The sequence below is a fragment of the Schistocerca serialis genome, chromosome 1, assembly GCF_023864345.2.
Source record: "Schistocerca serialis cubense isolate TAMUIC-IGC-003099 chromosome 1, iqSchSeri2.2, whole genome shotgun sequence".
In the NCBI taxonomy this organism is placed as follows: Eukaryota; Metazoa; Arthropoda; class Insecta; order Orthoptera; family Acrididae; genus Schistocerca; species Schistocerca serialis.
In genome coordinates this window covers 332,785,309-332,806,077 of record NC_064638.1, presented here as the reverse complement: position 1 = coordinate 332,806,077, position 20,769 = coordinate 332,785,309, and the positions used below count along the sequence as shown (strand labels likewise).

Below are 20,769 nucleotides of genomic sequence, written 5' to 3'. Positions count from 1 at the left end.
AATACCTGTACTAGTACAATGGATATCCGTCAAATAGTTTGTCTCATAGGTTCAGCAAGAGCAAATAAAAAAAAACGCTTTATTTTAAAACTGAAACCAGTTTAAATTTTGATGCATTCTAGAGAAATGTATTTCCTTATTGTCCATTTTGTGTGGGTAAAAATAGATAAAACAAGTTGTCGATCTGTATGAACAATAATACTGCACTACGTAACACATATTTTATTTCTCTGGTTACTTAGTCAGAAAATTCATGGTAATAAGTAGAAAATGTTTCGATTAACATCATGATTAGTGAGGTGTTTTCACTTCTTGAGGTGGGACAATGACAGGTTTTTGTTTCTGTATTTACTACAGGCGTCCAAGACTATGCCACCCGTGCCCGCCTTTAGATCCCTGCAGGCTATCCTCAAGGACATCTTCTTCCAGCCTACTAAGGAAACGTCGGTGTAAGTAGCTGCTAAATATATGAATACTTTAGATTTCACAAATGTCCTATTTCAGTTCGTTGTTGGTTACATTCCTTGACGCTCTTGTGGTCAGCTTGTTCCCGCTCCACTCATTGTTATAAATCCTGATCATGACCTTTATGAACAGTACGTAATTACATAAAAATATTGAATGAATCTTCAACAAGTCTGGCTCAACCACATACAACACCAACACACAATTTTTTGCGTAGCAGAAGAAATAAGTGTCTTCAGCATCATAAATATGTTAGTACAATAACTGTATTTCCGGGAGGGTATTGACGCACTTTCACCTAATCATAGATAAAATCAAAATTAAAATCAATATTGCGTTTAGTAAAGGTGTTTCTCATGTTAAAAGCTAGTATTCATCGTCAGAGGTGTTGCTATAAAGGTCATGTTAGCTTCATTCCACATTATCAAATTTCTGATTTCCTTGTAAATTGTCAGACTATGTGCCAAGAAAGGGAGGGCACTACTCTGAGAATGTTATCAGTTTCTGTACGTTAGCCATAAACTGTAATATTAGCTATTCAGATCCTTATATAGCTTAATATGAGGTAAAAGAATGCCTGTGACTATTACACAATTACATTAACACTGCTTCAGGTCGCTAAGTAACAAGAGTTCACATGTTGTAAAAACTTAGGCGACGCTCTTCAGGAAAAACCATTATCAGAATATCTGTCAAACGGAAGATTAGTCCACTCGGGGTAGCCGCGCGGTCTTGGGCGTACTGTCACGGTTCGCGCGGCTCTCCCAGTCGGACGTTCGAGTCCTCCCTCGGATATGGGTGCGTGTGTTGTCCTTAGCGTAAGTAAGTTTAAGCTAGATTACGTAGTGTGACAGATTAGGGACCAATGGCCTCAGTAATTTGGTCCCATAGGATCTTACCACAAACTTCCAATTTCCAGAAGTTTACAATTGTAATGCAAGCACAAATTACATGTCCATATTAAGTACAAACCTACTCAAATTCATAGACAACCAAATTTATGCATCAAAAACAAAATTATTACAAAGTATCATTTCAACTGAATGTGTATAAGTGGAGTTATCACTTGACAAGTTTCAAATGGTTCAAATGGCTCTGAGCACTATGGGACTTAACATCTGTGGTCATCAGTCCCCTAGAACTTAGAACTACTTAAACCTAACTAACCTAAGGACATCACTGCCGGAGGCAGGATTCGAACCTGCGACCGTAGCAGTCGCGCGGTTCCGGACTGAGCGCCTAGAACCGCTAGACCACCGCGGCCGGCACTTGACAAGGTACTGTGTATTGTATTGGTTTCTTGGTACGTCAACTTGGATGTCTATGAACATGTCTAGGTTTGTATTTAAAATGTCATTTGTAATTTGTGCTTTTGACAACTGTGCCGGCCGCTTTGGCCGAGCGGTTCTAGGCGCTTCAGTCCGGGACCGAGCTGCGGTCACAGGTTCGAATCCTGACTAGGACATGGATGTGTGTGATGCCCTTAGGTTATTTAGGTTTAAAGGTTTAAGTAGTTCTAAGTCTAGGGGACTGATGACCTCAGATGTTAAGTCATATAATGCTTAGAGTCATTTTGACAACTGTCGTGTAGTTTTTGACATGCATACTGGAGATGAGCCATGCCTGAAACGCGACAACATGGTTTTGATAACAAGTGCATAGGTAATGGAACATGCGCTAGACCCCTCACTAGACTTTCGCTCAGCTTTCTTCGCGATGTCTGCTGCAGAGACCATCCTGTTTCAGGGAGCTGAACGGTATTGAGATCATATCGACACCAATTCTCAACGTGACGTCGTGCAAAGTGGACCTGCCGTTCCTCAACATGGTCGTCGAGGGCAGCATCGGCACCATCGCCATCGCGGGCAACTACTCCATTGTGTCGCACCCCATCCTCAGGATGCTGCCTGCCTTCAGCCGCGGGACTTTCGGGTAGAGTGCCTCCTTCCTTTTTTCCCGCTAATGAATGCGCCCACAGAAAATCACGCTTGTTTCAAAGTAATTCACATTGTCTTATGTTTCAAACAACGGTGAAATTATTACGATGGACTAACTGGCAAGCAATACTTGTTATCTTACCATTATTTTGATAAATCATAACGTTTACGGTCTAAGTGGAACCACCAGTCTTTCGACGTAAATATTAAGAATCGAAAATAAACACAAACGAGGTTATGTCATCGTTTGTGGTAAGTTAAAACTGTATGTCGGTCAGGACTCGAGCCCAGACACTTGCCTTTAGAGGCCATACTCTTCCAGATGCTAGTATGGAGCATCCTCATTGGCCTACAACAAGCTGAGCTCTCGAGTGACTTAAATAGTAGAGCAAAGTCCACTGAAGGCAAAGGCAGCTGTGCACATTCGAGTCCTCTGCCGACACACAGTTTTAGCTTATCGCAAATGATCGCAAGGTCGCAAAATGTGCCAGTAGTAAAACATTTTCTGTGCAAATGAGGTTCCTGGGCAACACAAAAACCAAACACATGTTATGCTACCCACCTACCACTGAAAATTTAAATGAATCTAGATGACATTCTGCAAAAGAAGCGTTCTTCGCAAAATGAACACATACTTAAATTCTGTGTACATAAAGTGATCGGAAAAGTTTATTCTTTTTTCATTGGAAAAGTATTTGAATTTGAAAGAAGTTATTTGATTAACAGACTGAGAAACGTGTTTCACCTGATTGATTAAATAACTTGCCAAATCTTCTTCACTAATCTGCGCGTATTAGAACATAAAAAACGATAAGTGGCATTGATATCTGAGATCATTTCATTTCGGATTTCATCTGGTGACGTCGACTTTCGGTTAGACCACCGGATCGATTGTCACAAAGAGTTCCCGTTTGCTCCCAAATATCGCAAATGAATTTACGCTAGGAAGTCAAGTGTACGCAGATAAAAGATTGGCAGTCAACACACTACGGTTGAAACTGTACTTTGCGAATGAGTACACCCACGTGAAATGCATAGACGTAGCACACTAATGCAACGAAGGTGACTAATAGGAGTGCTTCTAGCAACCCAAGAAATTACCATGTAGAAAGTTAGGAAGCTCTGTAACATGGTCACTGATCAATTGAAAAAAGAAATGACTACTCAAGCAAATCACATCGTTGACAGCAACAGCACAGTTTTCCTTCCAGGACGGCGGCATCTGTTGATTTTCGTACTCTGATGTCATACTGCGTCTTCGTGGAGACTAGTAACCATTCTACAAAGCGTTAGGAAAGCTGCGGATTATCTCAATACCACAGACATTGAGAGCGACAGTGATGCTTGTCAAAAGAACACGATATTACTGTGATTTTGAGAACACGACTTTAAATTCCAGTGCTTGCCGTAGTCCTAAAACTTGCGGAATATGGAGTTAACCATCACACTTCACAAATAGCTTCCTCTGAATTCTTAGAAGTTACATCGACATTTAATGCCACTTGCGCCTAGCCTGGTATTAAGTACCTATAAACGAGTTCCAAAGGTTGTTTTCAACCATTTTAGAACGATGCTTGTAGTAAAACGCCCTGTCGAATATTTTACACATACTTCGTATGTATTACGACTGATCTCTCGTACATGTGATGACACATGTCTGTCGAAGAATACGGGTGAAGTGAAAAATTATCGAAAACAGAACCTGCAGAATAATCATGAATGTATTTAACGCAGAATCTAATGTAGTTCCTGTTTAGTGTTTGCTTAGATACAATGGAATTCTCTAGGTGCAGCGATTTCGGAACATGCAACGTACGTACCCACAGTATCTTCTAAATCAGCTGAATTTCAGTGTTAAGTTAAGACTAGTTTTGGTTTGACCAAAGAAAAGTGCCTCTCTTCATATGAAAATATATTTGATGGTGTGTTTGTACAAGACACAGAAACATTCAGCGTGCACAGTGACAGATTTGAAATTGTATGTGCTTAACAATAAAACGTCCCCGCGGTAAAACCTCAACAAATGGTTACCAGTAAGGCTAGGCACAGGAACGAGATACAGTTTTGATAAAAAATGTTATATATGTTCGTAAACACAATAGTATACAAAATATGTGTATGTGACGACGTTTGTGTTGTTGTAACAGGGTGTCCTTGCGGTCGATTGGATTCAAAGGGCGCATTGGTCTCAAGGTGGACGGCGACAACTTACGCTCGCAGAACTACGACATTGAATACTCGCCCGTGCATACTGCAGTGACAGTGAGTAAACCAGCATTTTTCTCAGTGCATTAATGACGTTCCTCGTTGTAGTTCTCATCCAGCACACCAACTGGTGCATGATGTGCCACACACGAGGCCCACTTGCTTCCACAAATTAATTACGTGTGTAATGTACTTTGCGCTTATTGGTAAAGGTGTAAATTGAGGCTAAGAGTCAGCCAGACAGTTCTGAAGTAGTCGAAACTAATTTTAGCTAATTAAAGATTCATACTAGCTTTTTAGTGATGAACGCAAAAAAAAACAATTGAAAAAATTATTACGAAGCTTATTTCTGCTTTCCGCTATATTTACGATTGTTCCTGAAATTTATAGTCTGTACGCTGTCAAATTATTGTTTCAGGTGGAAAGCGACACACCCAGTGAAAGCACTCAGATTTCAACAACATTATTTGGTGAGTTCTGACTGAGAGACACCTCCGATTCTTTATTTGTAGTGCATAAACACAAAAATGGTCAGATTATCGACTTACTTCAGTAGTAACTATCTTTAGATCAACATGATTATTCTGCATTTCACACTTACGGACTTTGCACAACCACCTTAAGACTATGGCTCTACCGTGTGGAAAATGAACGTTTAAATCTTTCTGCACAAACTCTGATTTCTCTTGTTTAATTCAGACGATCATTTCCCCCTATGTAGGTTGGCGTCAGTAAGATATTTTCTCTTTCAGAGAAGAAAGTTGGTGATTGAAACTTCATGAGGAGATCCTGCGCAACGAAAACGTCTTTATCTTAATGATTGCCATCCCACCTGGCTTATAACATCCATGACTCTCTCCCCCCTATTTCGCAATAATACAAAACGAGATGCCCTCCTTTCAATTTTTTTCGATGTCCTCCGTCAAACCTATCTAGTAAGGCTCCCATGCAGTACAGCAATTCTCTAGCAGACAAAAAAACAAGGTAGTCTCTTTACTAGACCTGTTGCATGTTCCATGCGTTCTGACAGTAAAACGTAAATCTTAGTTTTCCTTTCTCACTACATTATCTATGTGATCGTTAAAATTTACACTATCGTAACTGAAATTTCAGGATATTTAGTCTAACTAACAACCTTTAAATTTGTGTGATTTATCATGTAACCGAAATTTAAGGGATTTTTCTTTTTGTTTTCTTGTTTTTGTACTCTTGGATGACCTCACAACTTATCCTCATTGAGAGACAATTGCCACTTTTCGCACCATACATATACGAGATAACGAAAGTCATGGGATACCTCCTGATATCATGTCGGAACTCCTTTTGTCCGATGTAGTGCAGCAACTCGGCGTCGCATGTACTCAACAAGTTGTTGGAAGACCCCTGCCGTCCCCAATTGTGAAAGCATTACCAGTGCAGAATTTTGTCCACGAACTGACCTCTCGAATTTGTTCCATAAATGTGCGATAGCATTTATGTCGGCCGATCTGGGTAACCAAATCGTTTGCTCGATTTATCGAGAATGTTCTTCAAACCAATCGCGAACAGCTATGACCCGGTGACATGGCGGAGTGTCATCCATAAAAATTTCATAGTTGCTTGGGAACATGAAGTCCATAAATGCCTGCAAAATTTCGCGAAGTAGCCGAACAAGTCGTCTTCAAGTAGCCGAAAGTAACCATTTCCAGTCAATGATCGGTTCACTTTGACTAGAGCAGCCAGTCAATTCCATGTAAACACAGCCCAAACCATTATGGACCCACCACCAGCTTGCACAGTGCCTTGTTGACAACTTGGGTGCTTGCCTTCGCGGGATCTGCGCCGCACTCGAACCGTACCATTAGCTCTTACCACTTGAAACCGGGACTCAACTGAGTAGGCCTGGGTTTTCTAGTCATATGGGGTCCGATTGATATGATCATGAGCCCAGGAGAGGGGCTTCAGGCGAAATCTTGCTGTTAACAAAGGCAGCAACAATTGTCTGCTGCCGCAGTTCATTAAGGCCAAATGTCGCCTCAATGTCCTAACGGATACATCTTCGTACGTCCCACATTAATTTCCGCGTCCCTGTCTGTTAGCACAGACAACTCTATGCAAACGTCGCTGCTCTCGGATGTTAAGCGAATGCCGTCGGTCACTGCGTTGTCAGCAATGAGAAGTAATTCCTGAAATTTGGTGTTCTCGGCGCATTCTTGACATTGTGGATCTCGGAATATTACATTCCCTAATGATATCCAAAATCTAATGTACCATGCGTATAGCTCCAACTATCATTCCTGTTCAAAGTCTATTAATGCACGTCGTTCGGCCATAATCACGTCGGAAACCTTTATCACATGAGTCTCTTGAGTGCAAAGGACAGCTCCATCAATGCACGCCCTTTTTGTACCTTGTGTGCGAGATACTCCCGCCATCTGTATATGTGCATATCGCTATCCCATGATATTTGTCACCTCAGTGTACAGATTACGTGGCTTTTCGATTAGATTTTTCGATTGGTTTTGATTTTCTGGTGACTTTACTAGACGGTAAATAATAGAATCATTTGCAAACAGGATGTCTTCTAAATCGTTTATGTAGATAGAAACAGCAGAGGCTTTATAACAAATTCCTGGGGAACGACGGATACCATTTCAGTTTTATGGGATACCTCCTAATATCATGTCGGAACTTCTTTTGTCCGATGTAGTACAGCAACTCGACGTCGCATGTACTCAACAAGTCGTTGGAACACCCCTGCCGTCCACAATTGTGAAAGCATTACCAGTGCAGGATTTTGTCCATGAACTGACCTCTCGAATTTGTTCCATAAATGTTCGATAGCATTTATGTCGGCCCATCTGGGTAACCAAATCATTTGCTCGATTTATCGAGAATGTTCTTCAAACCAAGCGATACTCCCTAGGCACGCAGTTTCATTAGAATTCTCTTGTGAGTACCGGTGGCAAAAGCCTTCTGAAAATCTAGAAACATGCAATCAATTTGAGATCCCCTGTCGATAGCACTCATTATCTCGTGCGAATAAAGTGTTACCTGCGTTTCACAGGAATGAAATTTTCTCAATTCAGCTGTTTACTGTTATTTCTTTTCTTGAATATTAGTGTGACCTGGGAAACTTTCCAGTCTTCTGCTATGGATCTTCCGTCGAGCGAGTGGTTGTATACGATTGCTAAGAATGGGTGTATTGTATCAACATATTCTGAAATGAACCTTATTGGTATGTTTTATGACCGAACACTTTCTTTCGTTAAGTACTTTAAGCTGCTTTGTTACACCTAGGGTATCTGCTAAATTACTCATGTTGCCAGCAGCCCTCGATTTTAATTCCAGAATACTTACTTCGCCTCCTTTGGAAAAGGAATTTCGGAAAAATGTGTTCAATACAGTGAGTTGACAGTAATGTGATAGCGATATCCATATATACAGATTGCATAGTACAGAGTACGCGAGTTACAAAATGGGGTGAATTGGCGGAACTGTTACTTATACTTATGTGATTTACTTGAATATGTTTCCGATGTTATTATGGCCGAACGACATGAATTAACGGACTCTTAAAGCAGAATGATAGCTAGAGCTAGTCGCATGGAACGTTCCATTTCGGAGATCGTTAGGGGATTCACTGTTCCGAGATCCACTGTGTCAAGAACGTGCCGAGAATCCTAATTCCAAGCATTACCCATCACCGCGAACAACGCCGTGGCCGATGTCCTTCACTTCATGTCCGAGAGCAGCGGCATTTTCATAGAATTATCAGTGCTAATAGACAAGTAACACTGTGTAAAATAACCAAGGAAATCAATGTAGAACGTGCAACGAAAATATCCGTTACAGCAGTGCGGAGAAATTTGGTCTGAATTGGCTATGGTAGCAGACGACCGACGTTGCATTTCCTAACAGCACGATATCGCCTGCAGCGGCTCTCCTGGTTTCGTGACCATATCAGTTTGACCCTAGACGACTGGCCAATCGTGACCTAGTCTAATGAGCTCAGATCTCAGTTGGTAAAAGCTGATGGTAGTGTTCGACTGACCACAGACCCCACGAAGTCACGGACCGAAGTTGCCAACAATGCACTGTGCAAGCTGATGGTGTCTCCACAATGGGCTGGGCTGTGTTTGTTTACATGGATGAACTGGGTGCTATGGTCAAGCTAAACCGATCATTAAAGGGAAATGGTATGTTCGGTTACCTGGAGACCGTTTCCAGCTGACCATAGACTTGATGTTCCCAAACAACGATGAAATTATAATGGATGACAAGGCACCGTGTCACCAGACCACAGCTGTTCGCGACTGGTTTGAAGAACAATCTGGACAATTCGAACGAATGATTTTTCCAACCGGATCTCCCCAACATTAATCCCATCGAACATTTATGGGACATTATTGAGAGGTCAGTTCGTGCACCAGCTGAACTTTCTTAATTATTGACGACTTTAGAAGCAGTATGGCTCAGTATTTCTGCATGGGACTTCCAACGACTTGTTGTCTATGCCACGTCGAAGTGCTGTGCTACGCAGGACAGAAGAAGATCCGACACGACGTTACGAGACGTGCCATGACATTTATTATGACAGTGTAACTGTTGCTGAGTGTTGCACTCGGTAATATTACCATCAATATTTACATTGTAGTTTTTGATCGTGGATGGCCACTCTTCTACTTTACATACACCAGAGTCTCGTTGTGTTGTCAGTCAGACTTCGAGACAGAGGTTCGTTGTGGAAGCTATAAAAATCATCTCGCACTGAAGTCCATGTTAGGTTTCGAGCGTCAATGAAAAATTGTCTATTTTGGAGATTTTGTGTTTAAATTGGTATGCTTTTTTCTTTGCCTCTGTAACAGAGTTCTGACCTGTTTTGTGTACAAAAGAGATCAGTATCATCTTTTATTACTTTATTCTGTATAATTCTGTCAATAGCTTCAGACACTATTTCTTTGAACTGAATCCACATCTAATCTACACAATCTAATCTTAAGTAGTAGGAACTATTGAACACTGTCTCTTAGGAATCCGTCAAGAGAATTTTTATCCGCTTTTTTTTTAAATAGATATATTGCCGTTACTTTTGGTGGATTTCGATGTTTCGGTAGTCAGTCTCGTTACAACTACCTTGTGGTCACTAATAGCACTTCCTATTTACTCAGAATTACTTGTTGATGACAGCTCAACTATGTTTTTGCAAGCAATTGCAATTCTGCTTGCTCCTGAACTAATTGCTCAAAATATTTTTCGGAGAACATGTTTAATACAATCTATTTAAAACATATCCTACTATAATAATGCCAGATTGGTAGTGTATACTATGTTTTGAACTTGGGCGATTGGAGTCATTCCACAGAGTGTGCGATTATAGGATCGAAATAACAGGCTCAACACATAAAGAAAACGTTAAATGATAGTGCCATACATAAAAACTCTTGTTATCACTGATCCCCTAGCCTGATCCACACGTGGGTTACTCAGTTCCATCTGCAGAAGCATCGAAAAATTACTTAGTGCCGAAGAAGAGGACGCTACCTTAATGATAGGAGTTGACGACTGAGCAATTGCAAGCAACTAGAAGGAATTTGAAGCTGTCTGAACGTTGATAATATTAATGGAACTAACACAATATATAGGGCAAAAATGGCGAAATGGTGTATATGCCATAAGAATCTGTCTTGATATACTTCTCCGTTGCAGACTCGGAGCTGGTAACCAAACTGAAGTCACGCCTTCAAAGCTGGCTGAACAGGCAGCTACAGAGCCAGTTCGACGCCATTCTGGACAAATTCTCTCTGCGGGAGTTGTTCCTTCGTGACGACAAGACTGTTTCCGGCTTCAGGTGATGGATTCAATGTGTTTTCTCCGTTAAAAACTGCTCTGACACTAGTTATTGACGTTGCTTCACCAACTAGAATTTTAACATCCACTAGAAAGTTATTTCAATATAAAAAAATCATAAAACCAGTCGTGCTACTAAATAAAAACGTATCAGCAAACGCAGCGGCTACACATTAATTAATTAAGTAAATTTCATGAAAACATTTTCTTCGATCATTCATAACGCTATGATGAAATTCGTTTATTGTTTCTTTTTTCTAAATATCCAACGGCATTCCACTGACAGTGAATTTTCAACGGTAATGAAATCTGGCTTCTGGATGGAGCGGTCCATACAGGTACTGCCGGGAACGAAGTAATAAAATGAAGGGAACCAAGTACTGGAAACTCTCATCTGAAATGAATGCAAGCACTCCACTGCCCAGTATTTCCTCTATGTGCCTACGCTCTTTCCTGATGGGCTAAATCAAATAAATTATTACGTTTCTCGCCAAAACGCTGATATTAAAATTTATTTTACTGCAGTTAGTTTCGACTATTTCATCATCTTCTGGCAGATCTAAGTCTCCAAGTTTCACAGCATTAATTACGTATTCAACATACTTTACAATTAACTTAACCGTGGTGTATAAATGGACACTTTGAGATTTAAATTCTGCCAGATGATCACGAAAAAGCTCAAATTTGTTGCAGCAAAATAGTCTGTTAGCGGCTTTTTGGTAGTAGGTATAAAAATACCTTCCGTCACAACTGTGAAGCAAAATCCAATGAAGACAATCCAAATACGTAATACATTTTCCACAAACTTCATTGACAAAAAATTTTCGCTGTATATTTAACATGTAAGGAGAATTATTTTGGAAGAGCGATTTCCTACTCTGACTGTTTTAAACGGGGCTTAAATATTGCTATTAAGTAATGTGAATAAAGTTGATGCGTATTCTGTAATATAGTACTCTAGATTAAATACTGACATTCATCTGTTTTACAGATATCTGCTAATGCCTATCAAATAAATATTCACATTTTGAACATCTTTCACAGTTTTGTCATTCTAATTGTTATTTGTTCGGATCTCAGCAGAAAACAACACTGGTCTGTTTCAATGTGTTTCACTATTCGCGAACATATGGACGATGACTCAAATGTCGATGTGTCCTGCAGACCACTTAGGGTGTTTGCATTACCACCGATGATAACGACAGTGAAAGGAAGAAAAGTAAGCGAAACGCTGAGTGGCGGAGAGTCTGTTGACCCACAATAGTATCCAGCTGGAGTCGAGCTGTTGGTAGCTACCCGACGGCGAAATATTGACAACCGCACGTCGCGAACTTATTTCGGAGTATCCTGCTTGAATATTTGTTATTTAATCAAATTCCTCCCCCCACGGTCTGGTAGTCAGAAAGTGTATGATATAAATTATTATTCTTCTACAACCGAATACATATAGTGGCCAACCCGGATGCCTAAGTGTCGACATCGGTAGCACTGGAACAAACTCAAAATGGCAGCGTACAGTCGTATGACAACAAACCGTCGCCTCCAGTAACCGCGAACAGGCGTCAGATTCTCCGAGTCTTGGTCACTCAGTCCAGCATGCTGCAACATCCGCACATGTGTCTGCTCTTCTTCTTGGTCTTCCAAAGCGTGGTCTGTTTTTTGTGGAACGAATTTCAAACAGCTCCTTCTCCCAAGGTAATATTGTTGATTTCGGTAGTGTTGCCATATTAAGTCTGGTGGTGAAACCATTTCGAATCTCTATCAGTGTTTTCCCAGTGTGACGTAACTCTGAGCCCAGGTACTCATGACGATTCGTTGTTCCAAGGTGCAATTGGATTCATCAGCCATTCTTCTCACAAATCAATATCACCTACAACAATAAAAAACTACTAGTAGAGAATTAGATAGGGCCAACTGGTACTTTTGGTACAGCCTGTATTTAACGACAGGAAATTCTCCACATTCGTTATTGAAAAACATCATTTGAATATTGGTTGTTTGTGAGAACATATTATGTCTCGTGTAAGAGGGAGAGACACATACCAGCAATTCTACAACTTCAGGAACGAGCCATCGTGACTGAGTTAAGAGTTCTGCGATAAGATGCCTGATAATGTGAATATAGAATCGATTGATTCAGAACGACCATACTCTACATCACGCAGGATTTCAAAGTCCTTGCATGATCATCATCCTAGAGAACAGACCTAATGTTTGTACCTTGAGGCAAAGTGATTGTTTGCTGCGAGACAAGCAACCATGCGGACAGTGCCGTAAGCAAGGAGCACCAAGGACATTCAGCAAGGCAAATTTATTTTTGATTTATTGTATTTCGGGCCGTGACCATTCATACTCGTGTGATGTCAGTTATGATGATACGACCGAAAGGGTCATACAACACCCAGTCCCCTAGCGGAGAAAGTTTCCAGCTCGGCCAGGAATCTAATCTGGACCTCTTTGCGTAGCCATCCGCAGCGCTGACCGCTTTGCTACAGAAGCAGAAACAGGTATCAACTGGTGCTGCCATTGACGTGGCAGCAGAGGGAATGGCCCCGATGGTGGTACGCCAGGCAGAAACACTGGACACGGGAATGGCACCAGGTCGTTATTCCAAAGGAAATAGCGATAGTGTGTGTCCACTGTTGGCACTGGGAGTGCCTCTCACTCATTGAAACTGGTCGCCATTCCGAAAGTCCGCTGCGCTCCAGACGTCAAGGTACGTCGGTGAAGTGAGATACACGGGCCCTGCAATGAACGCGTGACGTCACACTAGCCGGCTTCTCCGCCACGCTTTGCGAACGCTCAATTCTGTGCAGGGCCCACGGAAAATCAACATTTAATTGGAAAGATGCCCTCTAAAGGTCTCGATTTTGTGAGAGCTATCGAGAACTTGCATACATTTAAAGACGCAGATCAGAATTATTAAACTCGTCTGAAATGGTTACTCGCTGTCCGTTGGAGAAGGCTGCAGGCACTCGTAAGACCTGTTGTAGCACGTGTTGTGACACGCGCCGCGGTCTGTCTTTCTCGTAGGCCTCGAGATACGCTATGTCATCAAAAGTATCCGGACATCTGACTGAAAATGACTTACGAGTTCGTGGCGCCCTCCATCGGTAATGCTGGAATTCAATATGGTGTTGGCAAACCCTTAGCCTTGATGACAGCTTCAACTCTCCCAGGCATACGTTCAATCAGGTGCTGGAAGGTTTCTTGGAGAATGGCAGCCCATTCTCTTCATGGAGTGCTGCATTGAGGAGAAGTATTGATGTCGGTCGGTGAGGCCGGGCACGAAATCGGCATTCTGAAACATCCCAAACGTGCTCTGTAGGATTCACGTCATGACTCTGTGCAGGCCAGTCCATTACAGGGATGTTATTGTCGTATAACCACTCCACCACAGGCCGTGCATTATGAACAGGTGGTCGATCGTGATGAAATATGCAATCGCCATCCCCGAATTGCTCTTCAACAGTGGGAAGCAAGAAGGTGCTTAAAACATCAATCTAGGCTTGTGCTGTGACAGTGTCACGCAAAACAACAAGGGGTGTAAGACTCGCTCCCCCATGAAAAACACGACCACACTATAACGCCACCGCCTCCGATTTTTACTGTTGGCCCTACACGCGCTGACGGATGACGTTCACCGGGCATTCGCCATACCCGCACCCTGCCATCGGATCGCCACATTGTGTACCGTGATTCTTCACTACACACAACGTTTTTTCTGTGTTCAGTCTTAAAATGTTTACACTTCTTACACCAACCGAGACGTGGTTTGGCATTTACCGGCGTGATGCGTGGCTTATGAGCAGCCGCTCGACCATGAAATCCAAGTTTTCTCGCCTCCTCACACCTGACTGTCATAGTACTTGCAGTGGATCCTGATGCAGTTTGGAATTCCTGCGTGATGGCTTGGATAGATCTCTGCCTATTACACATTACAACCCTCATCACTGTCGGCGGTCTCTGTCAATCAATAGACTAGGTCGGCTTTTACGCTTTTGTGCTGTACCTGTCCCTTTACGTTACCACTTTCTACCACATCGGAAACAGTGGACCTAGGGATGTTTAGAAATGTGGAAATCTGGCGTGCAGACGTATGACACAAGTGACACCCAATCACCTGACCACATTCCAAGTCTGTGAGTTCCGCGGAGCTCCAAATTCTTCACTAGTGTCTAATGATTTCTGAGGTCGCTGATATGGAGTACCTATCAGTAGGTGGCAGCAAAATGCACCTAATATGAAAAACGTATGTTTTGGGGTGTTCGGATACATTTGATCACATAGTGTACCGGTACGTGATGTGCCCTTAGAGTCCTGCACGGTCGAGGGAATAGTATTTCTTTCCTCTCGGGCTCTATCGCCTGCGGCCGCTGAAATCCTACAAAGCATTCTATATGGCCCTCCTGAACCCATCGATCCCTTATTCACGAGCCATTTTCCGGATCTCAACCAAAGCGAGCAATAATATTTATTTCATTTAGTTATTGGTTGCTTATTTAGCCTGACCTTATTAGAACCTTAAGTTATAATCGTAAATCTTATCGAAAACAAACCACACTAAAGAAATCCATAACGACCACAGTAATAATAATAATAAGGGTTTCCCTATACTGTTTCTCTGCAAAATATACTGAGGGTGACATGTGAGGACTGATGAGTTCGGGAGGTATGTGTTGATAACACTCACACCGGATTACGAAGCATACCGGAGTATCTCGCCAGTATGCTGCCAGCTAGCATGTAGCTACCACCACATAGCGTGCCCGCTTGTGAGCTGCGCTCTTCTTTTTTCCAGCAAAACAACTATTCACTGAAACTTCCTGGCAGATTAAAACTGCGTGCCGGACCGAGACTCGAACTCAGGACCTTTGCCTTTCGCGGGCAAGTGCTCTACCCCTAAGCTACCCAAGCACGACTTACGCCCTGTCCTCACAGCTTTACTTCTGCCAGTACCTCGTCTCCTACCATCCAAACTTTACAGAAGCTCTCCTGCGGACCATGCAGAACTAGCACTCCTGATATTGCGGAGACATGGCATAGCCACAGCCTGGTGGATGTTTCGAGAATGAGAAGGCAAATGCAAAGGTCCCGAGTTCGAGTCTCGGTCCGGCACACAGTTTTAATCTGCCAGGAAGTTTCATATCAGCGCACACTCCGCGGCAGAGTGAAATTTCTCATTCTGGAACTATTCACTGATTTACTGTCGTCAATCCATCGGCAGTTAACCACTCTCTACGGGATGGCTGTGTGAGCATTCAAATGGTTCGACGCTGGGATTTACAGATTGTGGAACGGCACGAAGATGTGCATGACGAACAGCGCACAGGGAGGCCCACTATAGTGACATATAGTGATGCCACTACTTCATTTCGCAATATTGTGGAGGAAGATGGTCGCGTCACCACTGAAAATATCCTTACGCGGCTACCTGCTGGGGCTTCAATTGGACGTTCAGCATCGCAAACATCCTGACAACCCATCTTCACTGCCGCAAAATCCTTACAAGATGAGTCACGTTTTCACTAACAGCAACGGATGAATTCGGTCAGAATGTTTGTGGAAATACTTCAGAGAGAGGGAGATCTGCTATTCAAATGGACTGTCAATGGGGATCAGTCCTGCGTCAATCATTCAACTCTTGAGACAAATCGTCAGCGCATAGTGTGGAATAAAAGTGGCCAAAGTGCCTCAAAAGTGGCAAATGTCAAACATTCGGCAGGGACACTCAGGGGATTTTGCTCGTTCATTACCTGCCTCGCAAAACTACAATGAATGAAGGTGGGTACTGTAATGTCTTGAAGAATCTGCAAACTGACATCAAAAGAAAATGTCCACGGATTTTGTCCCGTAAAGTTCTCTTCCTTCATGGCGGTGCTTGGTCTCATAAATCTCGAATGGCCCAGGCAGAGCTTGGAAGGTTCAGCTGGGAAGTGTTCCCGCATCCTCCATTTTCACCAGGTCTTGCCACAAATGATTTTCCCATTTTCCCCCAACTCAATGGTCATCCTGGGGGTAAGCACACCAGCGCGGTTTGAAGCCACATCAACAGTGAACAGCTGGTGACGAGCGTAGGACCAGAGCTGAAACACAACACTGATTTCGAAGACTTAGGTAGCATTACCAAAAAAGCTTGGAAACCATGGTGGCTTCGTAGATTAGCAACAGAAACATCACATAATTTCAAGAACCTTATTTTTATAGGACAAATTTTGTGTAATTTATTTTTATAAAATAGGGAAACTCAATTATTGGACGCCCCTAGTAACGTTCACTAAGAAGCATTGATTGCTTTAGAGTATTTGAAGCCGTGTTTAGTGCCAGAAGTGGAAGGACTAATGAAAGAGGAGAAGATTGAAACGCAAATGACAATGTTTCTTAGGAGAGACAAGGGAGAGCGAAAAATGGCGCGAAAGATATATACATGGTGTATACAGATATATACAGGGTGGTCCATTGATCGTCACCGGGACAAATTTCTCACGAAATAAGCGTCAAACAAAAAAAAACTACAAAGTACGAAACTTGTCTAGCTTGAAGGGGGAAACCAGAAGGCCCTATGGTTGGCCCGCTAGATGGCTCTGCCATAGGTCAAACGGATAACAACTGCGTTTTTTTAATAGGAATCTCCATTTTTATTACATATTCGTGTAATAGGTAAATAAATATGAATTTTTAGTTGGACCACTTTTTTCGCTTTGTGATAAATGGCACTGTAATAGTCACAAACATATGGCTCACAATTTTAGACGAACAGTTGGTAACAGGCAGGTTTTTTGAATTAAAATACAGAACGTAACAGGCAGGTTTTTTGAATTAAAATACAGAACATAGGTACGTTTGATCCTTTTATTTCGGTTGTTCCAATGTGATACATGTACCTTTGTGAACTTATCATTTCTGAGAACGCATGCTGTTACAGCGTGATTACTTATAAATACCACATTAATGCAATAAATGCTCAAAATGATATCTGTCAAACTCAATGCATTTGGCAATTCGTGTAACGACATTCCTCTCAACAGCGAGTAGTTCGCCTCCCGTAATGTTCGCACACGCATTGACAATGCGCTGACGCATGTTGTCAGGTGTTGTGGGTGAATCACGATAGCAAATATCCTTCAACTTTCCCCACAGAAAGAATTCTGGGGACGTCATATCCGGTAAACGTGCGGGCCATCCTATGGTGCTTCAACGACCAATCCACCTGTCATGAAATATGCTATTCAATACCGCTTCAACCGCACGCGAGCTATGTGCCGGACATCCATCATGTTGGAAGTACATCGCTACTCTGTCATGCAGTGAAACATCTTGTAGTAACATCGGTAGAACATTACATAGGAACTCAGTATACATTGCACCATTTAGATTGCCATCGATGAAATGAGGGCCAATTATCCTTCCTCCGACATTGCCGCACCATGCATTAACCCGCCAGGGTCGCTGATGTTCCACTTGTCGCAGCCATCGTGGATTTTCCGTTGCCCAATAGTGCATATTATGCCGGTTTACGTTACCGCTATCGATGAATGACGCTTCGTCGCTAAATAGAACGCTTGCAAAAAATGTGTCATCGTCCTGTAATTTCTCTTGTGCACAGTGTCAGAACTGTACACGATGTTCAAAGTCGTCGCCATGCAATTCCTGGTGCATAGAAATATGGTACGGGTGCAATCGATGTTGATGTAGCATTCTCAACACCGACGTTTTTGAGATTCCCGATTCTCGCGCAATCTATCTGCTACCGATGTGGGGATTAGCCGCGACGGCAGCTAAAACACCTACTTGGGCATCATAATTTGTTGTAGGGCGTGGTTGACGTTTGACATGTGGCTGAACACTTCCTGTTTCCTTAAATAACTTAACTATCCGGCGAACGGTCCGGACACTTGGATGTTGTCTTCCAGGATGCCGAGCAGCATACATAGCACACGCCCGTTGGGCATTTTGATCACAATATCCATACATTAACACGATATCGACCTTTTCCGCAATTGGCAAACGGTCCATTTTGACACAGCTAATGTATCACGAAGCAAATAGCGTCCACACTGGCGGAATGTTACGTGATACCACGTACTTATACGTTTGTGACTATTACAGTGCCATATATCACAAAGCGAAAAAAGTGGTCCAACTAAAACATTCATATTTCTTTATCTACTGCATGAATATGTAACAAAAATGTGTGTTGCTATTTAAAAAAACGTAATTGATATCCGTTTGAGCTATGGCAGCGCCATCTAGCGAGCCAACCATAGCGCCATCTGGTTTTCCCCTTCAAGCTAGACGAGTTTCGTTCTTTTTTCTTTTGATGCTTATTTCGTGAGATATTTGGCCTGGTCACTATCAATGCACCACCCTGTAGAAGATATAGCTATTATGATAGGTGGACCGTTACCTTTCTTTTGAAGTAGGAAAGGAATTTCATACCTCTGGTACTATGAGGAATGTCGTTCCATAGTCGTGTTTCTGATACCTAAAATGATTTAGAGGACATGGCAGTGTTATGTAGTGGTACAGAGACGACTCTACTTTGTTGAGAACGAGTATTTCTGCTGTGCCGTTTACACAGTTGTGTGGGTTGAAGATAAATAAGAGAGAGTGCAACGATTGAGAAGGCGATAGAGCAAACAGAGGATGTGATAATCTCTACGGTTATCGGCACGTAGCCATGTCAACAGTCCTCTGGCAGGAGTGATATAGTCGAAGTAGCGTACGTCATGAATGCATCGCACATAAGCATTCATCGTCAGTTACAGCCGGCGTGAGCTCTCATAACAAAGTTCTTGGAGAATAGGATCACCATAATCAAGAATGGGATGTATTAGTAAATCTATGAGATCCTTTTTAAACTTGAATGGAAATGCTTTCCTAGCGATTGAGCTTCGAAAGACGAGCGTGAATGAGACGACGGTTCAACTCCCGCTCAAACTTGATTATTAATCAACTTTTTTCACCATTGGACACATCATTTAATTTATATGAAGTTCGAGAGGTAATGAAATGAAAAAGCACCTGTATTTTCATGATGTATTTGCGTCATATTTTAATTTATGTTTCCCATGTCTGTACGACAAATACCATCCTGCAACGTGTGATGTGGAGGAAAAATCCGACGAGTAATTCTACGTTACTCTTGTGGTCTGGCATATTGTGAGTTACTGTATTACTGATTGTGAATAACGTCATTCGCATCATTATTTACCGAGGTTTGACTTTGGCTTTCCAAGTCTGTCCACCGCCCATGAAACTTTAATTACAAACAGTAAATAGTCAGAGAACATTACTTCTCAATTATCATATAAATTAAATAAGGTGACCAGCAACAGATAAAATATAGATTACAAATTGGTACAGTGATTCGAATTGCGGCCTCGCCAAAGACGGTCTTGCCACACGCGAACGCTAACAACTTGATCATAATGACTTCTCAAAGCTGGTACCGTCACATAAGTACATCAGAGGCATAATAGAAGCGTAAAACTTCTCTTGCAAGTTTCTCGGGATCCCCAGACTAGTGCACCTTCTACTTGCACATTATGTTGTTTTAATGGCCTGCTTAAGGTGTATAAGACTTAAAGTAAGTCCATGATCCCAACGTCGTGGCCTTCCATTGTGAGTACGCTGCGTGCCCTTGGCCCAGAGACACGCAAGACGCCGACGTGACGTCCTTGAAAGACTTGCACTGCGGTGTTATTGTTAGTAAGTTCGAGCATCCCGAGGTCCGTGGTTCATCCCTCAGCTTAGTAAAGTTTCTAATTATTCAGCTTATTTCCCACATGTGACAGGGTAATCTATTGTCAGGAAATCGCTCTTCTAAGTTTCTGTCAGCATATTCTCTTCCCGTCTCTACAAGAGAAATTAAGTGAAAAAAAATAAATGTTAGATGCACCATCGGCAGGCCGGAGTGGCTGTGCGGTTCTGGGCGCTACAGTCTGGAACCGAGCGGCCACTACGGTCGCAGGTTCGAATCCTGCCTCGGGCATGGATGTGTGTGATGTCCTTCGGTTAGTTAGGTTAATTAGTTCTAAGTTCTAGGCGACTGATGACCTTAGAAGTTAAGTCGCATAGTTCTCAGAGCCATTTTAGATGCACCATCTTCTTATGAATCATGTAAATATTCGTCTGTAAGAGTATATATATTCAATCTCAGTACATTACGTTCTTAAACCAGATGCGGGACCGTTATAGTTACATTTACTTAGCATAAACCGCATTAAAACAATGAAAACTAACAGCAACCTGTTTCAATAGTAAAATTGGTGGATACGATCTTTGTGTTACCTCCCTATCTTGCAAGACAATGCATTGCACGGAAAGGAGT

At 42.2% G+C, this 20,769-nt stretch overlaps 1 protein-coding gene across 1 annotated transcript in view; it reads left to right on the top strand.

The window, feature by feature from the left end:
• Positions 1–369: 369 nt before the first annotated feature.
• The window catches only part of LOC126471071 (uncharacterized), a 46,979-nt gene continuing 26,579 nt past the window's right edge, over positions 370–20,769 (top strand). The window contains exons 1-5 of the mRNA XM_050099176.1: positions 370–449; positions 2,212–2,397; positions 4,550–4,664; positions 5,026–5,077; positions 10,296–10,437. Of these exons, the coding sequence (XP_049955133.1) occupies positions 370–449; positions 2,212–2,397; positions 4,550–4,664; positions 5,026–5,077; positions 10,296–10,437 (575 nt within the window). The remainder of the gene's footprint in view (positions 450–2,211; positions 2,398–4,549; positions 4,665–5,025; positions 5,078–10,295; positions 10,438–20,769) is intronic.